The 27,334-nt window shown below is 42.4% G+C and overlaps 1 protein-coding gene across 1 annotated transcript in view; it reads left to right on the top strand.

Moving 5' to 3' along the window:
- The window catches only part of LOC124786443 (probable G-protein coupled receptor Mth-like 10), a 244,600-nt gene that overhangs the window by 197,053 nt on the left and 20,213 nt on the right, over positions 1–27,334 (top strand). The window contains exon 5 of the mRNA XM_047254263.1: positions 17,631–17,945. Within this exon, the coding sequence (XP_047110219.1) occupies positions 17,631–17,945 (315 nt within the window). The remainder of the gene's footprint in view (positions 1–17,630; positions 17,946–27,334) is intronic.

Here is a 27,334-nt window from a genome sequence, read left to right as displayed (position 1 = left end):
GTGAAAACGATTGCAGCTGGCTCAGGGTCTACAAGACAGCAGCTGAAACCTGCTTTTCAGACAAACTATGGAGGTCTTTGGAGTGGTCCCCCAGAAAGTCTTTTGCTACGTGCAACTCCTTGAAACGACGTCCCACTCACTGCAGGGGAGGAGTCAACCACATAATGTGCACAGTAACTGGTGATTGATTTGGGGGGGGGGGGGTGGACTTGGTGGGAGATATGCTGGACCTTCCTTCGATGCCCACGTCCGGCCCCTCAGTGATGCCCATCTGCAAACAACTTCAAACTGCTTTACTGAAGCCGGAACTGTGAGCCAAGGGTCACCAACTCAGTTCACACCCGAACACACCGTTCAGTCCCTGACCATACCAAAGACAGCGGAAAATTGAACTACGTAAACACACAAGAAATTTACGATTTGACTACAAAAGTACACAGACAAATCTAAATAAGCAACACGCTTTTATTTATAAGCTCATGAAATGAACACGCAAACAATCTTACCTACTCATGCTGGGTGTACATAGATCGGCGCCTGTCTAGTATTAAGACAACTGCGGTGTAGCTGTGGGTATAAGAGAAGGAAGAGGACAGGTCAGCAGTTTGTTAGTAGCATGAATAGTAATTTCACTGAACGCCACAGCGCAGCACACTTGCCCCATGGCGAATCGAAGAAGTGTGTAATGGTGTGGAGGGCCATCGGATGGAATTACCCTGTTCAAATTACAGGCTTCCCTCCCGCCTCCGTAGCCGAGGTCGCTAGATCCAGATAATCGGCCGAACTACGGCGTGGACGTAACATTTTATAAAATCTCTCTTTCTTCCAGTCTTATTTACTTTCTAGGCTTCTGAGGGTAATCTTTATCATAGAACCGCATTTGATCAATAATAATGTACTAACGGCTAGAAATTCGCAACACGGAGAAGGAGTTGTGCAACATAAACGAAAGTTGGTATGCGTGTTTCTACATCTGAAAGATGATGTCTGTTCCAATTTCGCTCGTTAACGGTCGTGAGCATCGGTTACCTTTGAGATAGGCCGTGGCGAGTTCCTGTTAGTCAAGAATACCTTTAAAGCGACAAAGACGCTGTTATCAACACCTCACCTCATTGAATTTGAACGGCGTCGTGTAACTGGGCTGCGAAAAGCTGGATGTTCCTTCTGCAATATTGTAGAAAGACTTGGCAGGCATGCAGTCACTGTACATGACTGCTGGCAGCAGTGATCACGAGAACGGACGGTCGCAAGAAGATCGGGCTCCGGACGGCCACATGACACTACCTAGAGAGAAGACCATTCTGTTCAGCGTATAGCTCTGACGCGTCATACTGCATCTGCAGCAGCAATTTGAGCAGCCGGTGGTAGCACAGTGACACAACGAACTGTTACAAATTAGTTCTTTTAAGGACATCTCCGAGCCAGAAGCCCTGTAACATGCATTCCACTGATCCCAGATCACCGTCATTTGCGACTTCAGTGGCGTCAAGTGAAAGCTCAGTAGATGGCACAGTGCACGTCTATTGTGTTTCCTGATTAAAGCTGGTTATGCTTCTGTGCCAGTGATGGTCGTGTGTTGGTTATGAAGAGGCCTGCAACCAACCTGTCTGCGTGCTGGACATACTGGACCTACACCTAGAGTTATCGTCTGGGATGCGATTTCGTATGACTGCAGGAGCACTCTCGTGGTTATCCCACACACCCTGCCTGCAAATTTGTACGTCAACCTGGTAATTCGACTTGTTGTGCTGCCATTCAAGAACAGCATTCCAGGGGTCGTTTTCCAACGCGATAATGCTCGCCCACATTCCGTTGTTGTAACACAACCTGCAGAGAGTCAACATGTTGCCTTGGCCTGCTCGATCACAAGATCTGTCTCAAATCGAGCACGTATGGGACATCATGGACGACAACTTCAGCGTCATCCGCAAACAGCATTAACCGTCCCTGTATTGATGGACCAAGTGCGACAGGCGTGGAACTCCATCCCACAACTGACATCCAGCACCTGTACGACACAATCCATGCATATTTGCATGCGTGTATTCAACAGTCTGTCGGTTAGACCGGTTATTAATGTACCAGCATTTCACGTTTGCAATATCTTATGTTTTTTAATTTTGCGATTTTTTTTTCCGTCAGTTTATTTCGAAATGTTGAAAGCAACGCATATGTTATAGACAAGTGTATTTTGTGCGAAACCTTATACAAATGCGAGTGCGCTTCTAGACTTCCGCCTCGATAAGACTGCTAAGCGACGAGAGGAAGCTCTCAGCTCCACATTTGGTTTCGTGGCAAGTGAATTTGACTCACCAGCAGAGACTTGTTTTGCCCATCTGAGTGCCTAGCCAGTAACAAAAGAGACACGAATTAAAAAATAATAAGGAATAGTGAGTGCTGCATTACACCACAAAAATATCAAGCAGCCGGAGAAGTGTGATTACGACGAAACTTTCATCGGTGGGATTCAAGAGTTGGAGAGGAATTGGAAGACTCTTGATCAACACACCGGAGCAGTAATAACCCTAGTTTAGTACCACCTCCGTTGCCAAACAGTTTCTGACAACTGAGAATCAGTTTAAAGGAAAACTATGCAAAATTTTTAATCAAGACTTCAACGTAAGAAAGAGAAGCAAGAAGATTCTATTTGTCATAATAGAATCAGCAAAAATGATTATCGCGTTAGTTAACAAAAAAAGGCCTGGTGCAGGAAGAATTTGTCCACAACAGAATTGGTGTTTTTAACACTTCTTTACCTTTCTTTATCAAAAAGGAGACAATTTTCTTCAAGTTACGTAGAAAACAAATTTACGTAATTTGTAAACTTCCTTAAAGATATGAGAAAAATTCTGTGTTCTACTTATCCCTTCTTAAAACATAAAAAAGAGGACATAATGATATACTTCTCAATGGAAACGTTAACTATGTTACGTCAACGTGCAAAGAGAAGACTTAGTCCATTAATACACGGGAACAAGGCCAACAAAATACTTTGGATGAGTAAAAATTTCTCGGTGTACATGCCGCGTCAAATCAGGATAAATCTCCGAGCTTTCGACCACTACCTCCATGGTCGTCGTCAGGGCTAAAACTGACTGTCGTGAACTAGCGAGGTTCCCACTTTTATATCCAAAGGACGGCTTCTTATTGGCTGAAATACGTCAGCGATATGGCGCGTAGCGAAGTGGTGCCCTCTACTTCCATAGATGTAGTTGCTATCCCGCGTTGCTTGCAGCGCCATCCCTTAAATCATGAGGTAAAGTGCGAGAAGTTTTTCTCAGCGATTTTTCTTTATCCAGTGCACTCTTAGAAGTGTTGCTAAGTGCGTAGCCATTGTCTCTATTAAAGTTATTATCACTAAGCCTAATTTCGACTGCTTCCCGGATCACAGAGTCCCAGTAATTCGGTGTGTGGGCTATTACTCTGGTTTCTTCAAATAAAATCTTATGCTTGTTAAGCAGGCTATGTTCAGCCACCGCTGATTTTTCCAAATACCTGTATTTCAGGTGACGCTGGTGCTCGATGCAGCGGTCGGCAACGGTTCTTACAGACTGGCCCACGTAATTCTTGCCGCATTCGCAAGGAATAGTATAAATTCCCGGCACTCTTAAGCCGAGACTATCTTTGACTGGTCTCAACATTTCCTTAATTTTCCTAGGTGGTCGGAAAACTGGTTTTATTCCTTGCCTCTTCAGGACTCTGGCTATCTTGCTCGTTGTAGCACCGCAAAAAGGAAGCCGCGCTAAGTGTTGGTCCTCTTCTTGTATGTGGCCGGCATCGTGTCTTACTTTCTTGGACAATACTGATTTAATTTCACCGGCAGAATAACCATTCCTCTTGAAAACAGTCGTCAAATGGTTGATCTCGGGACCGAGGTGGTCCTTGTCGGAAATAGTCCTGGCTCTGTGTACTAAAGTATTCAGCATAGCTCTCTTCTGAGACGGATGATGGAAGCTATGGCTATGCAGATATAAGTCTGTATGAGTTGGCTTCCTGTACACAGAATGGCCCAGTCGTCCATCCGGCTTTCGCTCTACCAACACATCTAAAAAAGGTAACTTCCCTTCCTTCTCTACCTCCAACGTAAATTTTATGTTTGGATGTACACCATTCAGATGTTCGACGAACTGCTGCAGCGTGTCGCTGCCGTGTGGCCAGATTAAAAAAGTATCGTCGACGTATCTGTAGAAGCATGATGGGCGGAGGTGTGCACTGCTCAGGGCTCGTTCTTCAAAGTCCTCCATGAAAAAATTCGCTATTGCTGGTGACAGTGGCGAACCCATGGCTGTTCCATCCGTCATTTCATAATAATTTCCACTGTATAAAAAATAAGTGGTCGTCAAGGTATGCCGGAACAACTTCAAAATTTCTGAGGAGAAATGAGCAGACAACAATTGTAATGTGTCATCCACAGGTACTTTGGTGAACAGAGAAACCACGTCGAGGCTGACCATGATATCACTTGGGCCTATCTTCATCTGTTTTATGATATCAACAAACATTTTTGAATTTTTAATATGATGTGGGCAGTGACCAACTATAGGCGCCAACCAGGTATGAACTAGACATGAACGCTCGCCTGTTATTTAGTTGCCATTTATTTCTGGCCGAAGTCCTCTCACCATTGGACTGGGAATGGGTGGATATGACTTTGGCGGCACACCAACGAGCCAATTTAAGCAGGACTACGGCGAAACAGGCCGATAAATTTGAGCGGCTTAACCGTGATCAAGGAACTACTGGGTCCAACGGCATTCACCGCACTGTTATCAACTTCTCTGACAAGGAACTTGATGAAGCTACCATCTCGGCTCTCAGTAAAGGATTGAACTTTGCCCCAGCTCCACGTAAGTTACCGGTGGTTGAGATCATTAGTGGAGTGGAACAAGCAGTTCGTCATCTTCCTCAAGAAGCAGCGGATGACGTAAGGCTTGCTACTAGCCGGATTTTAGCGACATCCAAGCCGCCTAAGTCAAACATCAGCAGAGAGGAGAGACAAGGACTGAAATTGTTGCAGAAGGATGAAGATCTAGTTGTTTTACCTGCTGACAAGGGGAACGCCACGTAATCCTCAATGCTACAGATTACCATAAGAAAGTTGGATTATTACTGGAGGACAGCACATACCGGGTTCTCAGACGGGATCCCACATCGGCGCTCAGCAGGAAGACAAGGGAGCTACTAAAAAACTCTGGCCTCTCCGACGAACTGGTGAAGAACTTACGGCCGAGAGCACCTAGGCCACCAAGACTGTACGGTTTGCCAAAGATTCATAAGGAGAACGTCCCGTTGAGACCGATTGTTAGCGCTATTGGCTCTCCTACGTACAAGCTTGCAAAGCACTTAACTAAACTGTTGGCGCCTATAGTTGGTCACGGCCCACATCATATTAAAAATTCAAAAATGTTTGTTGATATCATAAAACAGATGAAGATAGGCCCAAGTGATATCATGGTCAGCCTCGACGTGGTTTCTCTGTTCACCAAAGTACCTGTGGATGACACATTACAATTGTTGTCTGCTCATTTCTCCTCAGAAATTTTGAAGTTGTTCCGGCATACCTTGACGACCACTTATTTTTTATACAGTGGAAATTATTATGAAATGACGGATGGAACAGCCATGGGTTCGCCACTGTCACCAGCAATAGCGAATTTTTTCATGGAGGACTTTGAAGAACGAGCCCTGAGCAGTGCACACCTCCGCCCATCATGCTTCTACAGATACGTCGACGATACTTTTTTAATCTGGCCACACGGCAGCGACACGCTGCAGCAGTTCGTCGAACATCTGAATGGTGTACATCCAAACATAAAATTTACATTGGAGGTAGAGAAGGAAGGGAAGTTACCTTTTTTAGATGTGTTGGTAGAGCGAAAGCCGGATGGACGACTGGGCCATTCTGTGTACAGGAAGCCAACTCATACAGACTTATATCTGCATAGCCATAGCTTCCATCATCCGTCTCAGAAGAGAGCTATGCTGAATACTTTAGTACACAGAGCCAGGACTATTTCCGACAAGGACCACCTCGGTCCCGAGATCAACCATTTGACGACTGTTTTCAAGAGGAATGGTTATTCTGCCGGTGAAATTAAATCAGTATTGTCCAAGAAAGTAAGACACGATGCCGGCCACATACAAGAAGAGGACCAACACTTAGCGCGGCTTCCTTTTTGCGGTGCTACAACGAGCAAGATAGCCAGAGTCCTGAAGAGGCAAGGAATAAAACCAGTTTTCCGACCACCTAGGAAAATTAAGGAAATGTTGAGACCAGTCAAAGATAGTCTCGGCTTAAGAGTGCCGGGAATTTATACTATTCCTTGCGAATGCGGCAAGAATTACGTGGGCCAGTCTGTAAGAACCGTTGCCGACCGCTGCATCGAGCACCAGCGTCACCTGAAATACAGGTATTTGGAAAAATCAGCGGTGGCTGAACATAGCCTGCTTAACAAGCATAAGATTTTATTTGAAGAAACCAGAGTAATAGCCCACACACCGAATTACTGGGACTCTGTGATCCGGGAAGCAGTCGAAATTAGGCTTAGCGATAATAACTTTAATAGAGACAACGGCTACGCACTTAGCAACACTTGGAAGAGTGCACTGGATAAAGAAAAATCGCTGAGAAAAACTTCTCGCACTTTACCTCCTGATTTAAGGGATGGCGCTGCAAGCAACGCGGGATAGCAACTACATCTATGGAAGTAGAGGGCACCACTTCGCTACGCGCCATATCGCTGACGTATTTCAGCCAATAAGAAGCCGTCCTTTGGATATAAAAGTGGGAACCTCGCTAGTTCACGACAGTCAGTTTTAGCCCTGACGACGACCATGGAGGTAGTGGTCGAAAGCTCGGAGATTTATCCTGATTTGACGCGGCATGTACACCGAGAAATTTTTACTCAGGAAATACGTCGCGAAAGACTTCGTAGCCAAATACTTTGGATGTTCGGTTTTATTTTCGTTTTACAACGGAGTAGTATTATTTTCTACATGTCTGCGCATTATCCTGTAAATGCAGCACCCACTATTCCTTACTATTTTTTCATTCGTGTCTTTTCTGCTGTTGTTAGGTACTCGGTTGGACAAAACAGATCTCTGCTGTTGAGTCAAATTCACTTGCCACGAAGCCAAATGAGGAGCTGAGAGCTTCCTCTCGTCGCTTAGCTGTCGTATCGAGCTGGCGGAAGTCTAGAAGCGCACTCGCATTTATACAAAGGTTAACGTCGTTTCCTTCGGTAACGAAGGACCCGGGTTAGATTCCCGGTACCTACTCGGATTTTTCTGAGTTAGGGAGACCTGAAAAAGAGCCCACTCAGCCCAGTGAGACTAAATGAGCTGCTGTTTGAATAAAGAACCAGTGGTGTCATCAGGACTCATGTACTAGCAGAAACGGCTAGAGGGACGAGCGACATGCTGATCACATTTACGACGATCATAGGTCGCTCCCCGTACTGCCTTGCACGCGACAGTCGACCTTTCGGAACAAACGTAACATCTAACCTGTGAGTGGTATTTACGTTTATTCACTAAGAAGTTTCATTAAACAACATTTCCAAGTTTTCCTAGTTTTTGGTGAGTAGGAGAGTGTTCTCTGCAACGTAACAGTTGGCTTCTGTACCCATTTTTCTTCCATTTTCGTCATTGCCTCTTTCAACAAGTTAAATAGTAATAGTGTCAAATTACAACCCAATTTCTATCATTTTTGTCGCTAAATCGTCACTGTTTGATCTCTTCATAAATTTTTCACGTGTTGTTTCCTGATATATTGTAAATGATTTGTCTGCCTCGTACTCCATTGCTATTCTCTTCAGACTTCTGTTTTTCTCCCAATATACGTCATTGAAAGCTTTCTCCACATCTGTGGGTGCCTTGAAAATGACTAGAGTTTTCTTTATTCTCTCTGTCAGGAATACTTCCTAGATGCGTTCTACCTTTCCTTGAGCCGATCTGATCATTTTATTATTACTTTTTGGTTTTGCTACTTAACGTGTTACTCTAGTCAAGTTACTGAGCTTCAGATACCAAGCTAATCCTGTGACTATCTCTAACAATTGCCCGTTCATGCTTTCTTCGGTGATGTGAGGAAAATTTTTCTACAAAATTTCCTGTTTCATTCATTTTGGACACCAGAACAAATGATGCATCACTTTTATTCTACTATCATGGTATGATGTATTTCCGCCCTCGTCCCCTCGCCTCGAACAGTGTTTCAGATTTACTACTCTTTCCGTCGTACTGAACAGTAATTATCCGTCTGCACTTTGAATATTACCACCTTTTCTTTTTCAAAAGTTTATAACCTTACTTCACCTCAAAATCACTCCTCTTATTTATTTTCAGCTTCAAGTTTCTCTTTTACCTATTCTGGGCTTCCTTCTTTGCTTTTCCCTTTGTCTTAAGCGACCAGTACCGCTAATTCCCTATCGCATTTAGCAATTTTCCTACTTCATCGCTAAGATAGAACTTTCTGTCATTTTCTCAAATTTTACTTTTTTCTGTCTCCCTTACGTTGATAAGCATCTCCAACTTTAATTATCTGTTTCCCTTCCTGTCTGACAACATTATATACTTTTAATTCTGAGGTCGGTGAAAATGCAGAAATCCTACGTTGCGCAAACGTGCAATCTACTTAGTGCAAGATGTCGGAGTATTAAAGTAACTGACGTTCGTTTGGGAGGAGATGCAGTGGGATTTCATTTTAAGTTCAATCAAAGATATTGGTATCTACAAGTCGGTTTTCAGTAATGCATCATACGTCTTTCGCATATTTCTTACATTCCACAAAAGTAGGCTAGTTAAGCCGCTCTGCAGCAAAGGCTAAAACCCTGCCTCGGTGATGTCAGTATTACACTGCTAGAATTATTTTGTAGTTTCGTAAAGAAGGCGCTGCCTATTTGTAGTAGGAAATCGGAAGCAGTGTTGACTAGCCACTGTCATAGACGCCTGAAGGCAGAAGTTTGTCACTGCAGTTGCTGGTAAATGAAAATTTATAAAACCCATTTTCACATAGCACTGTAACATCCTACTCTGTAGGCATACGGGAAGGAATGGAGTGCCTTAAAATATTCTCTCCACAGACACACAACACAATGGCTCGCATTGAAGTTCTTTTTTTTTTTTTTTTTCCTCTTAACGTCACAGTTCCCCAACAGATAATCGTCATGGACCAACAAATTTTGTAGAACCTACGTAGTACGTGTTCTACATTTCCCTTCTTATTGTCATTGCTGCATTTATTGAAGGGTAATTTTGTTATTGCTTCATTATCCGTGACATTAGAAAGCTCCATTTTGAGCAATGAAGAGACAATTTTCTGAGTAGTGGCCACAGCTCCCTCATAATTGTAAAAGTATTTCATTAGTTTGTAGTCCGTATCTGCGTTTCGTGGCTGCACGTATGTCAGGTCTGCATCTTAAAAAAACGTTTCTACTGAAACCACGTGGCTCTCCACGATACTGACGTATTTCATCTTTCGAGCATTATCCTTCTTCGTGCCAGTAATGCACTAAACATGTTTTACTGTGCCACCTTTAGACTTATCAGGGACTTTCCTGGAACAGGAAAATGCTACCAACTGTTGGTTCCACGAAGAACGTTAGCGTCCAGATGTCATCATTACTCAATTACGAACAAAACAATCCTCTTATTTCTGTGACTCCTATTCGGCACAACATATGTACATTTTCCATCAAAAGATGAACCCGTAGTACCCACTTAGCTCCGGTGGATGCACAAAGATATAGAAGTTCTTTGCTGTTGCCGCCTGCATGCTGAATGTTATCATTAATACACCTGCCTGGTTTCATACAAGAAAAAATTGCTGTTGTCTGCCAGTTTCCCCAAAACCTTGGAATTTTATCCGGTGTACAAAAATTTTGGAAATTTGTGGTAAGGTCTTACGGGACCAAATTGCTGAGGTCATCGGTCCGTAAGCTTACACACTACTTAATCTAACTTAAACTAACTTGCGCTAAGGACAACACACACACACACACACACACACACACACACACACATGCCCGAGGGAGGACTTGAACCTCCGACGGGGGGAGCCGCGCGGAACGTGACAAGGCGATTCAGAACGCTCGGCTACCCCACGCAGCTAACCGGTGTACCGTTCTTACTATTTTTTCTAGTTCAATCTAATATCTAAACGTCAGGTTGTACCCATAAATTAATGACTGAAACGATAGTGTTACCTACTACCTTTGACTTTTTACATATTGAACAGTTATTTGTGAAGCAGTATTTGAACAGTTATTTGTGAAGCAGTATTATTGCCGAATCTTTATAAAACGCCTGTCTTGTACAAAACCTTACAACTGGCCTCTAAGGTAATGAAATGTAAGATTTCATAATCCGAGGGTCGTAAAAATTAGTGAGTGTATCAGACTGATGTGATTAACTCTGTGCAATGCCTGGGAATAAAAATATATGCAGATTTGTAATGGAACGATAACAAAGGGTCCATTTAAGTAAAGGACAGGCTTCGATGTTGAGCCATGGTCTAGCGGTAACGTCTTTGACCAGTAGTCAACACGTCATGGGATTCAGGTCCAAACCCAGCCACTGCATAAATTTTGAATAAAAATCATCATCAATGGCAGCCGAAGACTTCCGGCATAAGATGCCACCTTCTCACTGCCAACGGCCTAGTCAAGAGGCCGGAAGAGCAGACAGAGTTTCACGGCACTTTCTTGTCCTTGGGGCAGGAAACTGTCCCAAATAGGCGGAAGAATCAGCAGTGGCATGAGGTTGTGTAATAGAAGGCAATGGAAACCACTGCATTAAATACATGTAATCTGTATCCACAGGACATGTGGCCCATAATTGAAAAGTGTCATGATGATCTCTTCACTGGCAAAAGAATCCGGATTAGTCCCCCATTTGGATTTTTGGGAGGGGACTGCCAAGAGAATGTGCCCGTGAGAAAAAGATGCAATAACCAATGAAGATACAGTATTGTATGTTTCGTAACATGGGATGTCAAAAGTTTGAATATAGTAGGAAAGCTAAAAAATGTGAAAATGGAAAAGCAAAGACGCAGTCTAGATATAGTAGGAGGCTGTTAAGTTAAGTGGAAAGAAGGACTGTGGTCCGAGGAATATAGGGTAATATCAACAACAACAGAAAATGGTATAATGGAAGTAGTATTCTTCATGACTATGTCAGTACAGTACATGTCAAGTACACATTGAGTAGCGGGGCAACCTCCATTCTGGGGCGTTTTGTTAGTGCAGGTTGCATACATTCAGAGGCAAACTTGACTGATTTACGACCTCCTCCCTCTCCTCTTAACCTAGGTTGTTTATGACCCCCTGGGGACAATCCATCCTTCCAAGAGAGCACCCCAGCCCTCCACTTCCCCCTATACCTCCCTTGCCCCTCTGGAAACCTCCAACCCTCCCCCCTCGCCGATACAAGCACACTTTCAGACTTGAGTTATTCGAGTAGCCCCCAAGATTGGCAAAGTCTTTCAGAAGTTCGAAATATGGCGCATACTTCAATGCGAGATGCTTTTAATAATTTCCACAACGCAATTCTGTCTCGAAATCTGGCAGAAAATCCAGATTCTGGTCATACAAAAGCACACCAGTGGCAAGACGCAGTCAATAACTTCACTATTTGATAACAACGGTGTAGTCACTGATGACAGTGCCACCAAAGCAGAGTTATTAAACACGGTTTTCCGAAACTCCTTCGCCAAAGAAGACGAAGTAAATATTCCTGAATTCCAATCAAGAACAACTGCCAAGATGAAAACATAGAAGTAGATATCCTCGGAGTAACAAAGCAGCTTAAATCACTTAATAAAGGCAAGGCCTCCGGTCCAGATTGTATAGCAGTCGGGTTCCTTTCAGAGTATGCTGATACAATAGCTCCATATTTAGAAATTATATACAACTGCTTGCTCACAGAAAAATCCATACCTAAAGACTGGAAAATTGCTCAAGTCACACCAATACCCAAAAAGGAAAATAGAAGTAATCCGCTGAATTACAGGCCCATATCACTAACGTCGATTTGCAGTGGGGTTTTGGAACATATACTGTGTTCGAACATTATGAAGTACCTCGAAGAAAACGATTTATTGACACATAGTCAGCACGGATTCAGAAAACATCGTTCTTGTGAAACACAAGTAGCTCTTTACACTCATGAAGTAAGGAGTGCTATTGACAGGTGATATCAAATTGATTCCATATTTCTAGATTTTCAGAAGGATTTCGACGACACTCCTCATAAGCGTCTTCTAACCAAACTGCGTGCCTATGGAATATCGCCTCAGCTGTGCGACTGGACTCGTGATTTCCTGTCAGAAGGGTCACATTTCGTAGTAATAGACGGAAAGTCATCGAGTAAAACATAAGTAACAACTTGCGTTCCCCAAGGAAGTGTTATAGGCTCTCCATTGTTCCTGATTTATATTAATAACATAGGAGAGAATCTGAGTAGCCGTCTTATATTGTTTGCAGATGATGCTGTCACTTACCGTCTTGTAAAGTCATCAGATGACCAAAGCGAATTGCAAAATGATTTAGATAAGATAACTGTATGGTGCAAGAAGTGGCAATTGACCCTGAATGAGGAAAAGTGTGAAGGTATTCACATGGGTACTAAAAGAAATCCGCTAAATTTCGATTACACGATAAGTCACACAAATCTGAAAACTGTAAATTCAACTAAATACTTAGGGATTACAATTAAAAATAAACTAAATTAGAACGATCACATAGACACTGTTGTGGGTAGAGGAAACCAAAGATTCATTGACGGAGCACTTAGAAAGTGCAACAGGTCTACTAAAGAGACTGCTTACACCACGCTTTGTCCGCCCTATTCTGGAGTATTACTATGCGGTGTGGGATCCGCATCAGGTGGATTTGACGGATGACATCGAAAAAGTTCAAAGAAGGGCAGTTCGTTTTGTACTATCGCGAAATAGGGGAGATAGTGCCACAGACGTGATACGTGAACTGGAGTGGCAATCATTAAAACAAAGGCGTTTTTCGTTGCGACGAGATCTTCTCATGAAATTTCAGTTGCCAGTTTTCTCCTCCGATTGCGAAAACATTCTGTTGGCACCCACCTACATAGGGAGAAACGATCATCGCGATAAAATAAGAGAAATCAGGGCTCGCATAGAAAAATTTAAGTGCTCGTTTTTCCCGTGCGCCGTTCGAGAATGGAACGGTAGAGACAGCTTGAAGGTGGTTCATTGAACCCTCTGCCAGGCACTTTATTGTGAGTAGCAGAGTCATCACGTAGCTGCAGAACAATTAAAAGTCCTGATACCGCTTAACAAACTAGACAGAGACAATCTGTGTGAAACACAACCGTCAAATATAATCTAAAAGTTGCTCATAACCCTAGTTATCGACGTCTTTGAAGTGTGCACTATGCTCGTTACTGGCTGATACTTTCTTTACGTTCCTATACGTAGTATTCCATACTGCAGATGATGATGATAATGATGATGATGATGAAGATGACGATGACGCTTGTGGCAAATCATCTACAGCTCCATTAAATGGCTTAACATGCCTCATGTGGATAATCGAAGTTTTAATCGGCATCTGGATCTTTAAAAAACCGTTAACCGGCGATGGAGTTTCCACCACTCGGTACAGTCCGTGGTATCGGGTCAGGAATTCTTTCATTTTGCTCATAGGGATGTGTGCATGCGGTACCAAAATCCCAGCAGTTTCCACGCGAGTTGTCCAGTCTGCACGGGACACTCTAAAGCTTTCGTCATCTTAGTGAAGATGTTGATGTTGTTGTTGTTGTCTTCAGTCCTGATACTGGTTTGATGCAGCTCTCCATGCTACTCTATCCTGTGCAAGCTTCATCTCCCAGTACCTACTGCAGCCTACATCCTTCTGAATCTGCTTAGTGTATCCATCTCTTGGTCTCCCTCTACGATTTTTACTCTCCACACTGCCCTCCAACGCTAAATTTGTGATCCCTTGATGCCTCAGAACATGTCCTACCAACCGATCCCTTCTTCTAGTCAAGTTGTGCCACAAACTCCTCTTCTCCCCAATTCTATTCAATACCTCCTCATTAGTTATGTGATCTACCCATCTAATCTTCAGCATTCTTCTGTAGCACCACATTTCGAAAGATATGAGCTGAAAATGTGGAAATCCATTGAGATAAGCGACTCTGACAAAGGGGCAGATTATTATTAATCGGAGCTTGTAAAAGAGTATTTCGGAAACGGCGAAGCTGGTCAAATGTTCATGTTCTACTGTCGTCTGTATTTCCGGAAAGAGGTAGGAGGATAGTTATCTACCACTAGGTGCCAAATGGTTGAATTTCCACGACTCTTCACAGAACGTGGGGTTCGGAGGCTTGTCTGCTCTGTAAAGTAGAGTAGATGGTAATCTTTGGCATCTCTGCCGAAAGAGCACGATGCTGGTGCACACACAAGTGTTTCGGAGCACACCGTTCATCGTATAGTGTTGAAGAAGCAGCTCTGCAGCAGACCACTCAACCTTATATGTTCACATGCTGACCAAACAACATCGTCAATTACGATTGTAGTGGGCACAGGACCATCGAGATTCGCTTGTGGATCAATGGAAACGTGTCGGCTCTTCGAATGAATCACATTTTTGCTACACTAGGTCGATGGTCACCTCCACAAACGCCGTCATCGAGGGGAACGGCGGCTCAAAACGTGTAGCGCGCCACGGGCACAAGCTGGTGGGAGCAGTATTACGCTGTGGGAGACATTCTCCTGCGCTTGCAGGAGGCCTGTGGTAGTAATCGAACACTAGCTGACAGCTGCGTTCCACCTACGTCCTTTCATGTCTGATGCCTTTCCTACAGCGATGTCATCTTTCAGCAGTGTGATTGTCCGTGTCTCGGAGCCAGAACCGTGCTACAATGGTTTGAAGAGAATTATAGTGAACTCACGTTGATGTCTCGGTGACCAACTTCGTCTCATGTAAATCCTGTGAACCCATCCGCGACGCTGTTGGACGCCATCACCGCGTACGCAAATCAGCAGCCCGTTATTTACGCGAATTACAGGACCCGTGCTTAGACGTGTAATGCCATATACTTCCACAAAAAAAACTACCAACAAACTGTTGGATACCTGATACGCAAAATCAGTGATGTATTTCGTTCCAAAGATGGACAAGCAACATATTAAGCAGGTGGTCATAATGTTTTGTTTTGGCTGATTAGTTTATTATCTCATAAGGCGAAAGGTCAGTAGCTGCGTGGACTTTGGGATTGTACGCAGCAGTTGCGTAATTAAGGTACGCAGGGGAGCTGTCGTGATTACTATTCACAAAACAGCTAAACATTTTAGAAACTATAGGATGAGCTTTGTTCTCCCATTGGCTTGAGAGAGGAGAGGGCTTGTCCTAAGCTTGCAGATGTGAAGCAGTCGATACAAATATTTTATCATCGCAATCAGTACTATTCTGGGATGCAACGCTACACAAGCACGAGAGGAAATGTTCAGGCAGCGTTGAACCTGCAGTCAGTCAATTCAGTCTCCGTCCTATGAAATATTAGTACGGAATCGTTGACAGTTCAAGCTCTCTTCACTCGCGTACAAATATCTTTAAATTTTATGTCCCCAGTTATAAAACTCTCGCACAGTCAATTAAGATCGACAAGCGTTATTACTATGTTGTTCAGACACGTTCTTTCCGTTGGCTGTAGACTTTGCAGAATATTAGTTCAGCTTAATCATGTACCATTTGGCCTCTACTAAATGCACTTTTCTATACAAAATAATTGACTTTATACGTTTTCTAGTCGTCTTTCACCAAAATATTAACACATCATCGCTCATCACAACACCACAGCCCCACTCCTACCCTTAAATGTTGTCACCTTTTTCGACACTGAATTTACATTGTCAGTATTTTGTCTGTGGACATTGCACTCAAGTTACATAATATATACATGTACAAAAATCTCACATATATAAAATTTATTAATATTCAAATGATGTACCAAGTGTTCGAAATTTCCCGTTACAAACTTCTAGGACTTTTGGAGGGAGTGAATACATATTTTGAATAGGAATCCATGTCCGGAAACGTCATCCAGCGACGCTACAGAGCGTCAAAGTTAAGGTGCCGGAGACTGTAGTGTATGTATATACAGGATGATTCCGTGATAATGTTACAAAATTTGTAGAATGATGCAGTTATCGAAAGTTATAAGCGTAAACCGTTCTGGTATTCTGGTATCTATGACACTGAAATGTATGTTCTGGTACCGTTGTTGATAAGATTGTAGGATAGGTAACTTTCAAAGGTGGTGGTATGGGCCAAAACGAGGAAGAAATATCAAGTAAACATGGGTCCTAAAATACATATCTGATGAGCTACGAACACTCTTTCATCTTCGCTACTGTGAAATACATGTCCCCTGGTGAGCAAAAGCTCATGGCTCTTTAGGCGTGCAGTTCAGGGCCCATGTTTACTAGACATTATTTTCTTGTTTTGGTCATACTACCACGTCTGAAAGTTGCCTACCCTACAATCTTACCAACAACAGTACCATTACATGAGTTCCACCGTCAAAGGTACAGGGACCCTAACGTCAGATCGATAAATTTCTCCTTCTCCATCAGCCTAGAAATTCGTAACATCATCACAGAACCACCATGTATTTGCATGTATTTACAGGCGCTGGTGCCCATGACTTTGACGCTCTGTAGTGTTGTTGGGTGACGTTTCCAGACGTCGGACATGGGTTCCCATTCCAAGTACCGGGTGATCAAACAGTCAGTATAAATTTGAAAACTGAATAAATCACGGAATAATGTAGATAGAGAGGTACAAATTGACACACATGCCTGGAGTGACATGGGGTTTTATTACAACCAAAAAAATACAAACGTTCAAAAAATGTCTGACAGATGGCGCTTCATCTGATCAGAATAGCAATAAATAGCATAACAAAGTAAGACAAAGCAAAGATGATGTTCTTTACAGGAAATGCTCAATATGTCCACCATCATTCCTCAATATTAGCTGTAGTCGAGCAATAATGCTGGGAACAGCACTGTAAAGCATGTCCGGAGTTATGGTGAGGCATTGGCGCCGGATGTTGTCTTTCAGCATCCCTGGAGATGTCTGTCGATCACGATACACTTGCGACTTCAGGTAACCCCAAAGCCAATAATCGCACGGACTGAGGTCTGGGGACCTGGGAGGCCAAGCATGACGAAAGTGGCGGCTGAGCACACGATCATCACCAAACGACGCGCGCAAGAGATCTTTCACGCGTCTAGCAATATGGTGTGTTTTTTGTTCTAATAAAACCCCATGTCATTCCAAGCGTGTGTGGCAATTTTTACCTCTCTATCTACATTATTCCGTGGTTTATTAAGTTTTCAAATTTATACTGACTTTTTGATCACCCAGTATTATGTACTCACTCCCCTTCACGAGTCCTAGAAATAAAGGGAATTTCCGGACGCCCTATATAAAAATTAATGTAAAATGACTATGAAAAATAATAATAATCACGCGAAGAAAAGCTGCCTCTCAGAGTGAGACTCTTCCCACTATTTCTTAATGTTGCGTGAACAAGTTCCAGTCCGCCCACGCTGGCGCATTTTAAGCTACGCCGTTTCGCGCCCGCAGGCGGAGACAGGTGCGCCTGGGCGGGCGCGCTCTGGTGGCGGCGCTGCTGTGCTACGGCTGGGGGTCGCCGCTGGTGTTCCTGTGCGCCGCGCTGGTCGCGCACCACGCGCCGCCGCACCACCACCTGCTGGCGCCCGGCTTCGGCGAGCGCCGCTGCTGGTTCACCACGCAGCACCAGTCGTGGTCCTACTTCTTCGGCCCGGTGGCTGTGCTGCTCGCCGTCAACATGGTGCTCTTCCTGTGGGCTGCCGTCGTGCTCTGCAGGACGGAGCCGTCCACGGCCACTTCGCGGCCGCACAAGACGCTGCGCTACAGGTACTTGCGGCCACAGCCCTAAAGCCGCCGACACACGGACCGTGCATCCGAACGTTGGGCGTTGAGCGTGCCGAGTTTCTGACGTCACAGCGTGGAATAGCACGTTCGGGAGTCTTTCCGAACGTGCAGAGCAATATCTGGCATGTCAGATATTCTGAGCGTGCGCGTCTGAGCGTTGACCAATGAGATGGCACAACGCCACCTACGTCACACGCACGCCGTCTCCCGTCAGTACAGAGTTGTGAGGCGCCATATTAGCATTCATTTCAAGCCTATATGTATATATGCCGTTTCTGAGCACCAGCAAAATTGAGAATCACTGGAAAACCCGTTGTTCTGTGATTTGTTCCAATAAATTAATGAGAAACATCATTCGTGGCAAAAGAATTATTGTAACGAGCGTATTATGAGAGTAGGCTATTTGAAGGCAGCGACACACTGAAGATCCACCCAAAATGCATGGTTGTTCGTACAATTTCTTATAATTAAATTTCAATTAATAACATAATTATCTACGATTAACGTTTTCAGCAAGGCGTAAAACAATATTTTTAAAACGTAGCCTGTTGTTGGTTTAGTGTAATGAGTAGCGTCTCTGTCCGGTAACAAGTCTTCGTTGGGGCGGTGGTTCGCGTCCTAACACTTGCCGGAACGGTAACTTAGCGTATTCGGTCAGAGGGTTAGCTGTCCTCTGTAATAAAAAAACTGAGTTAACGGATCAACCATGAACTGAATCGGGTGTCTTCCGACGTAGGCCCCGAGCAGATACAACGAACTAAAACGAACAAAATGAGATTACAAAAAAAAACATTCGCATTTTTTTCCTAACATTCGCGTTTTTATTTATTTCTGATACTTTATTATTAGTTTAATATAAGTATATGCTATAATATTTGATGTTATGTAAATATAAGTTCACCTTTCTTTAAGGGGTGACTTTGTTCGATTGGCTAAATTATAGGACAGCTTGCGCTACTTGTATAAAGATATTTTGCTCCTTTTTCTTTTACGTTTCGTAATTCACATGTTGCAAAGATTCTGCTATTGGTCAGGAATAGTGATAAAGTAAGACTGACCTTGGAGTTTTACTAAAATGTGGGAATGATGAAATAATGTTTATCGTATGCGGAGTATTCCAAATTTGTACCGCACTCTTTGTAATGGAACTTTTATAAGTCTGTGTCCTTATTGATTGGACATGGCACTTTCCTTTTCGTGGACGATGGAGGAAATGTGCGTTTTAATAGAGCTAACGTGGGAATTTTACGCACGCCCGTTGAGTAAACAGTGTGATTTACGAACTAGAAACATCCCTCAACTGCCGCTGGAGTGCGTTGCAATCGCGTATACCACGTTGGGGCCCACGTACCGTATGCACAAGTCGCATCGTTCCTGAGCGTTGAGCAGCATGTTGAACTCGTCACGCTCAACGTTAACGTTCGACAGCACGGTCCGTGTGCCGACGGCTTAAAACTCTCCGTCTCGTTCTCGTCTTAAGCCTATTTTACACGATCGACTTTCTAGCCGCAAACGTTCGTACAGCAGCGCCGCTGCCGTGTTGCTCCTGTACTGAGATTCGCCTCTAACGAGAGGTCGTTTTTGTTTACACGTCAGCCCCAAAACTATGTGCGTCGTGGGAGTTACCTGCTTTTCATTTTGTCATCGAAATGGTGAAAGCGAGGTTATGAGGGACCATCCTTCTCACAAAACGTCAAAATACATTGACATAATTTAGGAACTAGCCATTATGATAGAGTTTATTAATAACCAAAACATTCTTGGCAAAGGTCATGTGGTAAATTCACCACACTGCTGAGAACTGAAAAAATAGGATAAGCGTCCTCCAAACATTTCAGTATATCCACACTTATTTCCTCGAGATAACATATACAAGGGTTGGAACTTTGATAGTGGCAACTATTGATCTATAGCTCATACAAAATAGATACGTGTTTCAAAGTTTTACTGACCTTCAAAGTAGTCACTAGCATTGTGTATAGCCCCTTGCCAGCGATGTGGAAGTCGTTGGATACTCTTAGCAGTGCCAGTTGTGTTGACAGTTCGAGCTACACGGTCTATTGCCCGCGAATTTGTAGCAGTTCTGAAGTGAATGACCTGAAGTGTTTCCTTCAGTTCAGAAATCGAGTTGAACTCACGAGGGCTTAAGTCAGGGGAGTGCAGTAGGTGGTATAGCACTTATCAGCCCCCTCAGTAAAACAAATCAGTAACAGCTTGCACTGTACGTGCTTGAGCATTGTCTTGCAAAATGATGGTAAAGTCCTGCAGAAAGTGTCATCACTTCTGTTTGTAAGCTGGTCGTAGGTTGTGTTCCAAAAATGAACAGCACTGCTAAGAGTATTCTACGACTTACACATCGCTGGCAACGGGTCATACACAATGCTGGTGACTACTTTGAAGGTCAGTAAAACTTTGAAACCCGTATCTATTTTGTACGAGCTGTAAATAAATAGTTGCCACTATTAAAGTTCCAACCCTCCTACACAGAAACACACATAATAATTATAAGCCTGTAAAAAGCGCCGATCTGCTTTATCCCAAGTACCTTATCTTTCTAATTGCCAAATAAGATCGAAAAATAATTTTGTCATTCAGTATATCTGGAAAAGCTCTAACAAAAAATAGTTAATCTACATGCGTTCTTATTCATTTATGCATAGTGTATGCTTTTTCATTGTCTATATATTCTAAAGTCCAAACATCTATTCGCTTTCAGATATTTGGTCTTCATTTTGGGAGAACAGCAGCAGCAAAAATATTAAATCCTCGTGTGAACTCCGTAATGTGTCACGAGAGAAAAGACAACAATACAATAAAGATTAAGAAGACAGAAAAGTACCAACTCCACTTCTTTAACATGAGTGAGCACAGCACTGTGTCTGCCGCAGTCTTCTGTTTATGCACATGTCCAGTGTGCAGCACACACACATTTTTAGGATTCAACACTCGGCATAAATCAGTTCACCGGTGACCTCACTGACCGACTTGTGACCTAATTGGCAGTTGAATTTACACATACAAGTGATGTGCTCTCGCCACGAGCAGTCAATTTTCAGAGGAAACCTGCAGGCGTAGAAATTGATTTCAGTTTTATGTGGAACAGCTAAGAAACCAAAATACCAGGTGTTTCAAAAGGAATATCGAGGTTTTAAGGCTTTGTAGCAATCGACTTAAAAGTATAAATAATACATCGAATGAAAGAGTAACTCAAACAGTTCGTTTTAAGAGTATTCAATGTCAGCACCATTCATCACACAGTATGTATCGAGTCAATAGGCGAGTTCTTCCCAATCCTTGATCAGTGCATCTTTAGTAATTGTTGCAACAACTTCAATCCTCTTCTTATGTTGGGTAGATTAGCTGGTAGCGGAAACATGTACACATGATGCTTTATGAACCTCTAAAGGTAAAAACGTATGGCGTCAGGTAGGTTGCACGTGGAACCAATGAGAAACAAGCTTTATCATCCAGCATCTTGCGGCCAATCCAGCGGTCGTGTACAACATCGTTCAACCAATCACGTACTGGTTTATGCCAGTGATGGGGCGCACCATCTTGCTGCAAAATAATCTGTGGTTCAGATTCTTCCAGTTGAGGAAAGAGCCATAACCGTTTCAAGAAGCACCAGTTGCAGTTGCTTCAAAATAAAACAAAGGCTCATAAACTTCCCGCCGCTATATGGCACAAAAAACATTCAGTTGCGGCGAGTCTCGCTGCAACTGTACCATCTCGTGGGTGTTGGCCGATAACCATATGCACACACTATGTCTGTTCACATCAAATGTCTATTCATCACTGAAAAACAACGTGATTCAAAAAATCTTCGTCGTGAAGCAACATTTTGTTTGCAAAGTAGGGACAGAAACTATTGTGTGTAGGCTTTAGAGCTTGTAAGAACTGCAAACGATAAGGACATGCCTGCCTGCTTTCATCTAATACTTTCCCCTCTTTGGGGAAGTGTGAGGGGGAGTTTGCAGCCTTTTGGCTTTTACTCCCCTGTGTACATGTGTGTGTGATTTTTCTATATATTTTTGGTGTCTGTGATAAGTGATGAATTGTTGTGTGTGTGTCTGGTACTTGCCTGAGGTAGGCGAGATGATTGGTGATATATGGGAAGGAACTGGATTAGGGATTGGGTATTGGGATTTTCTCTTCGACTTAATCGTCGAAGATCGTCATAGGGCGCTTGTGTTTATCGCGGGACATGTCATACCGACCTAGGGAGTGGATGATAAGGACAGGTTTGTAAGTGTCTTCTTAAGTCTCTATACAGATGTCACTCTTTGAAAAATAAATGTTCTGTTAGAGTAGATGACATCTCTAAGAAGTTACTAAAACAATGTGGAGCAATTACAGCTGATGTTTTGAGTCACATGTGTAATGCATCACTGACTCAGAGTATTTTGCCAGACAGGTTAAAATATGCCAATGTCAGGCCTCTCTACAAAAAGGGGGAAACCACAGATGTCAATAATTACCGGCCTGTATCCTTGCTTACTGCATTTTGAAAAAATTTTGAGAAAGTAATGTACTCAAGAGTGGTTAACCATCTCAACAGTAATGGGATACTTAGTAAATCACAGTTCGGATTTCAGAAATGCTGTTCCACTGAGACAGCAATATAAAATTTCACTGTCCACATAATAGAGTCTTTAAATAGTAAATTGTCACCAGTAGGAATATTCTGTGACTTATCCAAAGCATTTGATTGTGTGAACCATGACATTATGTCAGAGAAATTACAATTCTATGGTATAAATGGAACAGCATATGAGTGGTTTAAGTCATATCTACAGAACAGGAAGCAAAAAGTCTCTTTATATGCTTCAAGCGATTCAAAGGAGTTTGCCACTTCATCTAACTGGGGTGAAATTACGTTAGGTCTTCCACAAGGTTCGATCATGGGTCGCCTCCTGTTCTTGATATATGTGAATGGCCTCCCTTCTTATGTGAAACAAGATGCTGAACTGACACTGTTTGCTGCTGATGCAAGCATAATTATTAATCCAGTAAAAGAAAGTCCGATAGAAAATGATACAAATAAGGTCTTTGGAAAAGTCATTAATTGGTTTTCTGTGAATGGGCTTGCTCTGAACTTTGAAAAAACACAGTACATCCAATTTTCTCCTGCAAAAAGTAAAATTTCTTCAATAAACATAACACATCAGTAGCCAGAGTAGAGCATACTAAGTTTTTGGGTGTGCATATAGATGAGAATATTAATTGGAAAAGTCATATTTTGGATCTCCTAAAGCGACTAGGTTCAGCAACTTTTGCAATCAGAATAATTGCCAATTTTGAGGATGTAGAAATTAGTAAGCTAACATACTTTGCGTACTTCCACTCTGATGTCATATGTCATAATATTCTGGGACAACTTAACACTTAGGCAAAAGGTATTCACTGCTCAAAAGAAAGTAGTTAGAATAATGTGTGGGGTTCATAGTCACACATCTTGTAGGCATCTGTTTAAAAGGTTAGGAATTCTTACAACTGCTTCACAGTACATTTACTGAGCAATGAAATTTTTTCTCAACAACATGAACCAGTTTAAAATCAACAGCGACATTCATGATTACAATACCAAAAAAAAAAGAAAGACCTACACTATGCTTTACTTAACCTATCTTTGGCACAGAAAGGGGTAAAATATGCTGCTATGAAACTTTTTGATAAATTACCAGATGAATTAAAATGTCTGACAGACAGCAGTAATAGTTACGAAAACAAATTGAAATCATACCTCCTTGACAACTCCTTCTATACCATAGATTAATTCTTGAGTATGAGTAAATAAATCTGGAGATAAATTATATGCATTTTGTCCATTTAAGGGAATGGGATAGATAATAGAAATATTTAGGTATAAGGCTATAATGCAAAACAGCTTGTTTCCTGTGCACATTTCTTGTGCATTTGACACGTTTCAAATCATAGCGGTTTTTCTGTGCTATTGATCAATGGAACACATAACTAACTAACTAATTGCTAATTCACGACTATCCTTTCGAAAATGATTTCTTGGGGCTACACACGAAACATTCTCTCACTCATTTAACATGTTCTCGAGTCACTCTTAGATGTCCCACACTCTTCCCTTTGCAAAGACAGGCAGTGTCCTCAAACTAATGATACCATCCACGGATGTTGTAATTACTTGCAGGATTACAATGACATTTACGTGGAATGCACGTTGCACTGTCACCAACAAATGCATCCCTTGCAAACAGCAAAACACCAAAGGATTTTGTTCACTAGTCTCTATCTTTGCTACTAGCACTTTCTAACGGAAACAGTGAATGCATAGGCGCACAGGTGTACAAACGAAATTGTGTTGCTCTTTCATTTGATGTATTATTTATAATTGTAAGTTGGATCATTGGATGTATAAAAAAGCTACAAAGTGTTAAAACCCCAATATTCATTTTAAAACATGTAATGTGGAGGGGCAGGAGGGAGGGGGGGGGCGTCGGGGGGGGGGGGGGGTGTCGTATACCATACATCAGATATAAATGGAAGTTTGCATCAGTTGTTGGTAAGAACAAAAAAGCAGAATCGAATAAAAGAAAGCAAAGTGATATGAATTTTTTCATAATATAAACACCAACAGCACAATTGTCACGGAACTGCGTCTTGGTGGTAACGTTTAAGTATTTTTTGTCATTTTGTACAGTAGTATAAACACATCACTTCTAAGTAGGTAACAAATTTGTATGTCTTAATGATATACAAACTTAATCATCCTGTACAATGAAACAATCATCTATTGCCCCAATAAAAAACACATTCATCATTAAGGATTTGTTCTCCCCACATACCTCCACACTCACTGTTTTAAGTACAAAAACATGAAAGTCTTTTCACCAACCTGGAGATTTACCAACAGTTAAAAGAAGACTGCCTTGTCCAATGGTATCCCTTTCGCAGATGTTTGGTGAATGACAACATATTCTGTCCTCAAAACCAAAACATGTCTGTCACTTTCTATGCTGCTTCAGGTCTCGTTTGTAAACACAGCGATTCTCCATCGATCTATGGTCGCTTAGGTTAGGTTAACTACACTATGTCCGGTTCAATGCAAACAATCCGATGATTAGTCACTGGACTCGCATTCGGGAGGACGACGGTTCAATCCCGCGTCCGGCCATCCTGATTTAGGTTTTCCGTGATTTCCCTACATCACTCCAGGCAAATGCCGGGATGGTTCCTCTGAAAGGGCACAGCCGACTTCCTTCCCCATCCTTCCCTAATTCGATGAGGCCGATGACCACGCTGTCTGGTCTCCTTCCCCAACCAACCAACCAATCCGATGAGATGAGCAGTAAGTGCTGCAAGCATGACTGGCTATCTCACTTAAATGATATCTTCCTAGAGTAATTTACCCAGCAGATTCGTACACTCACGCTTCCGATTGCATCAGTGAGGCCAGATCGTAGTTGGAATGGTGTAATTCTCCTATTTCTGAAAGAGTTACATCCGCTCAAGTATAGGCTTTCACCATCTTTGGCTGTGCCTTCTGAATATTGAACTTTTGTTTTTCACAGATTGTGTCCATAAGTTCTAATCAGAAGTTAACCAAACCCGTCAGTTCTGTTTGAGTATGACCCACTCGTAATTTCCAGTGGCACTCTGACGCAATTCACCCAGTGAAAATGCATCATTTGACCACTGTACTCTGAAATACGCAGTTGTCGACTTTGATCCGATGACACAGACTGCAAAGCCTCTGCTTAACATGTGTTAGTTTAGTGATAATATACTAGAATTTCGTGTTAACAGATTGGTGTTTTATCAAGTTTTGTAAGTCTTCCTTAATTCACAGAAACCAATGAAGAGACAATCTCTAAAATAATGTCATGAAAATTAATCACGTATCTATTAGGCGCAGTTCACATTGAGGCGATACAACACGTGAAATGATATGCAATACGATATACTATTCACGAAATGACGCAGCAACAAACCGCATCAACGGAGTGCATGGAAAAACAGTTGAAGCAACTTAACTGGATCACAGTGAGACGACAGCGATACGTCAACGGGATGTTAAGTTCTCCCTATGCTTCCGCTAATGTTTATTATTGTACATTTCGGCCAGTCGGTGCGGAAATTTGTAAACAGATAGCTTTCCGACAAATCGCGTAATAAATTCCGCCGTAAAGCTGCGGTGTGATTAAGATACGGAACAAAAGTTACTAAAATATGGCTCCAGATTGGTTGTAAGAATAAGTGAGAACGTACATTCGCGACAAAATGAGACCACAAAACAATCCTATGTTTTTCAAATATTTATACCGGTTAGTTACGTGTCCTTATGTGATACTCGCGAACGTACACTTCGTTCAGAGGCACGCACGGCCTGTCCCTTGTGGCCTACGTAAAGAAAAGTTGAGGAGAAGTACATTTATTTTATCTTTAAAGAAATAGACTGGTTCGGACATAGTGAAAGTAAAATAGTTACAGGTGCCTGGTCGCGGCTTACCATGACCTGAGAACAAAATTAGATATGGTGGCCACAAAAGGAAGTAGATAAGTGCATTCACGTACCTCTGTTATTATGCAGCGTCGTATTGGAGATCGGCGCCCAATCTTATATGAGATTTTGAAGAGAGAATTTCCAAGAAATAACTTCATGGGATTCCAAGGTTGTGGATTCGTTGGACCGTCACTGAAAAACAGTGTCGATACGTTTTTATACGGTAATTATTCAGCATATTGCACACATTATCATACGTCCTTACAATTCGACTCACAGATAACGAAAGACGACTCTTTGTCAAAAAAAAAAATTGAAGGTGAAGCGGTTCTTTATTTTTCCACGCTATCCCTTCCTACAGCTTACAAACATCTTTGAAAATAAATCTGTTTGAACACTATTATAATATTTACAGAAGAGAGAAAAGACAATAAAAATAAAAAATGAATATTTATATAGTTCTTCTTCAGGGAAAAAATTATTATATTATGTAAGGAAATCTTACGTTGAACTAACACGTTCCACATCATTACAAAATATCGTATTCATTCGACGCGCAAGTCGCCGAAGTGGCGTCAAATCGAAAGACTTGCACCAGGCGAACGGTCTACCCGACGAGAGGCCCTAGTCACACGACATCGTATTCATGAGCTACGGAAGAAGCATTAATGTAATGTAACTCAATCGCATCGCCCGGCGCTATAGTGCTGATCGCTGCACGCAACTTGTACAACACACTCCGAAGGAAATTTTAAGCCATCTGAAGTACCTCAAAAAATTATTTTTACATAGATGAAGAAAAGCTACAGCCGTCTCCGTAGTTATTTTCTCGGTAAAACTGTAACGTTTGGAGTAAAAAATTGAAATTCGTCGCATATGTTCAGTACACAGTCTT

This window comes from Schistocerca piceifrons, chromosome 1 (genome assembly GCF_021461385.2).
Source record: "Schistocerca piceifrons isolate TAMUIC-IGC-003096 chromosome 1, iqSchPice1.1, whole genome shotgun sequence".
Lineage (NCBI taxonomy): Eukaryota > Metazoa > Arthropoda > Insecta > Orthoptera > Acrididae > Schistocerca > Schistocerca piceifrons.
The sequence above is the reverse complement of the archived record's forward strand: the minus strand, read 5'-3'. Positions and strand labels throughout refer to the sequence as shown.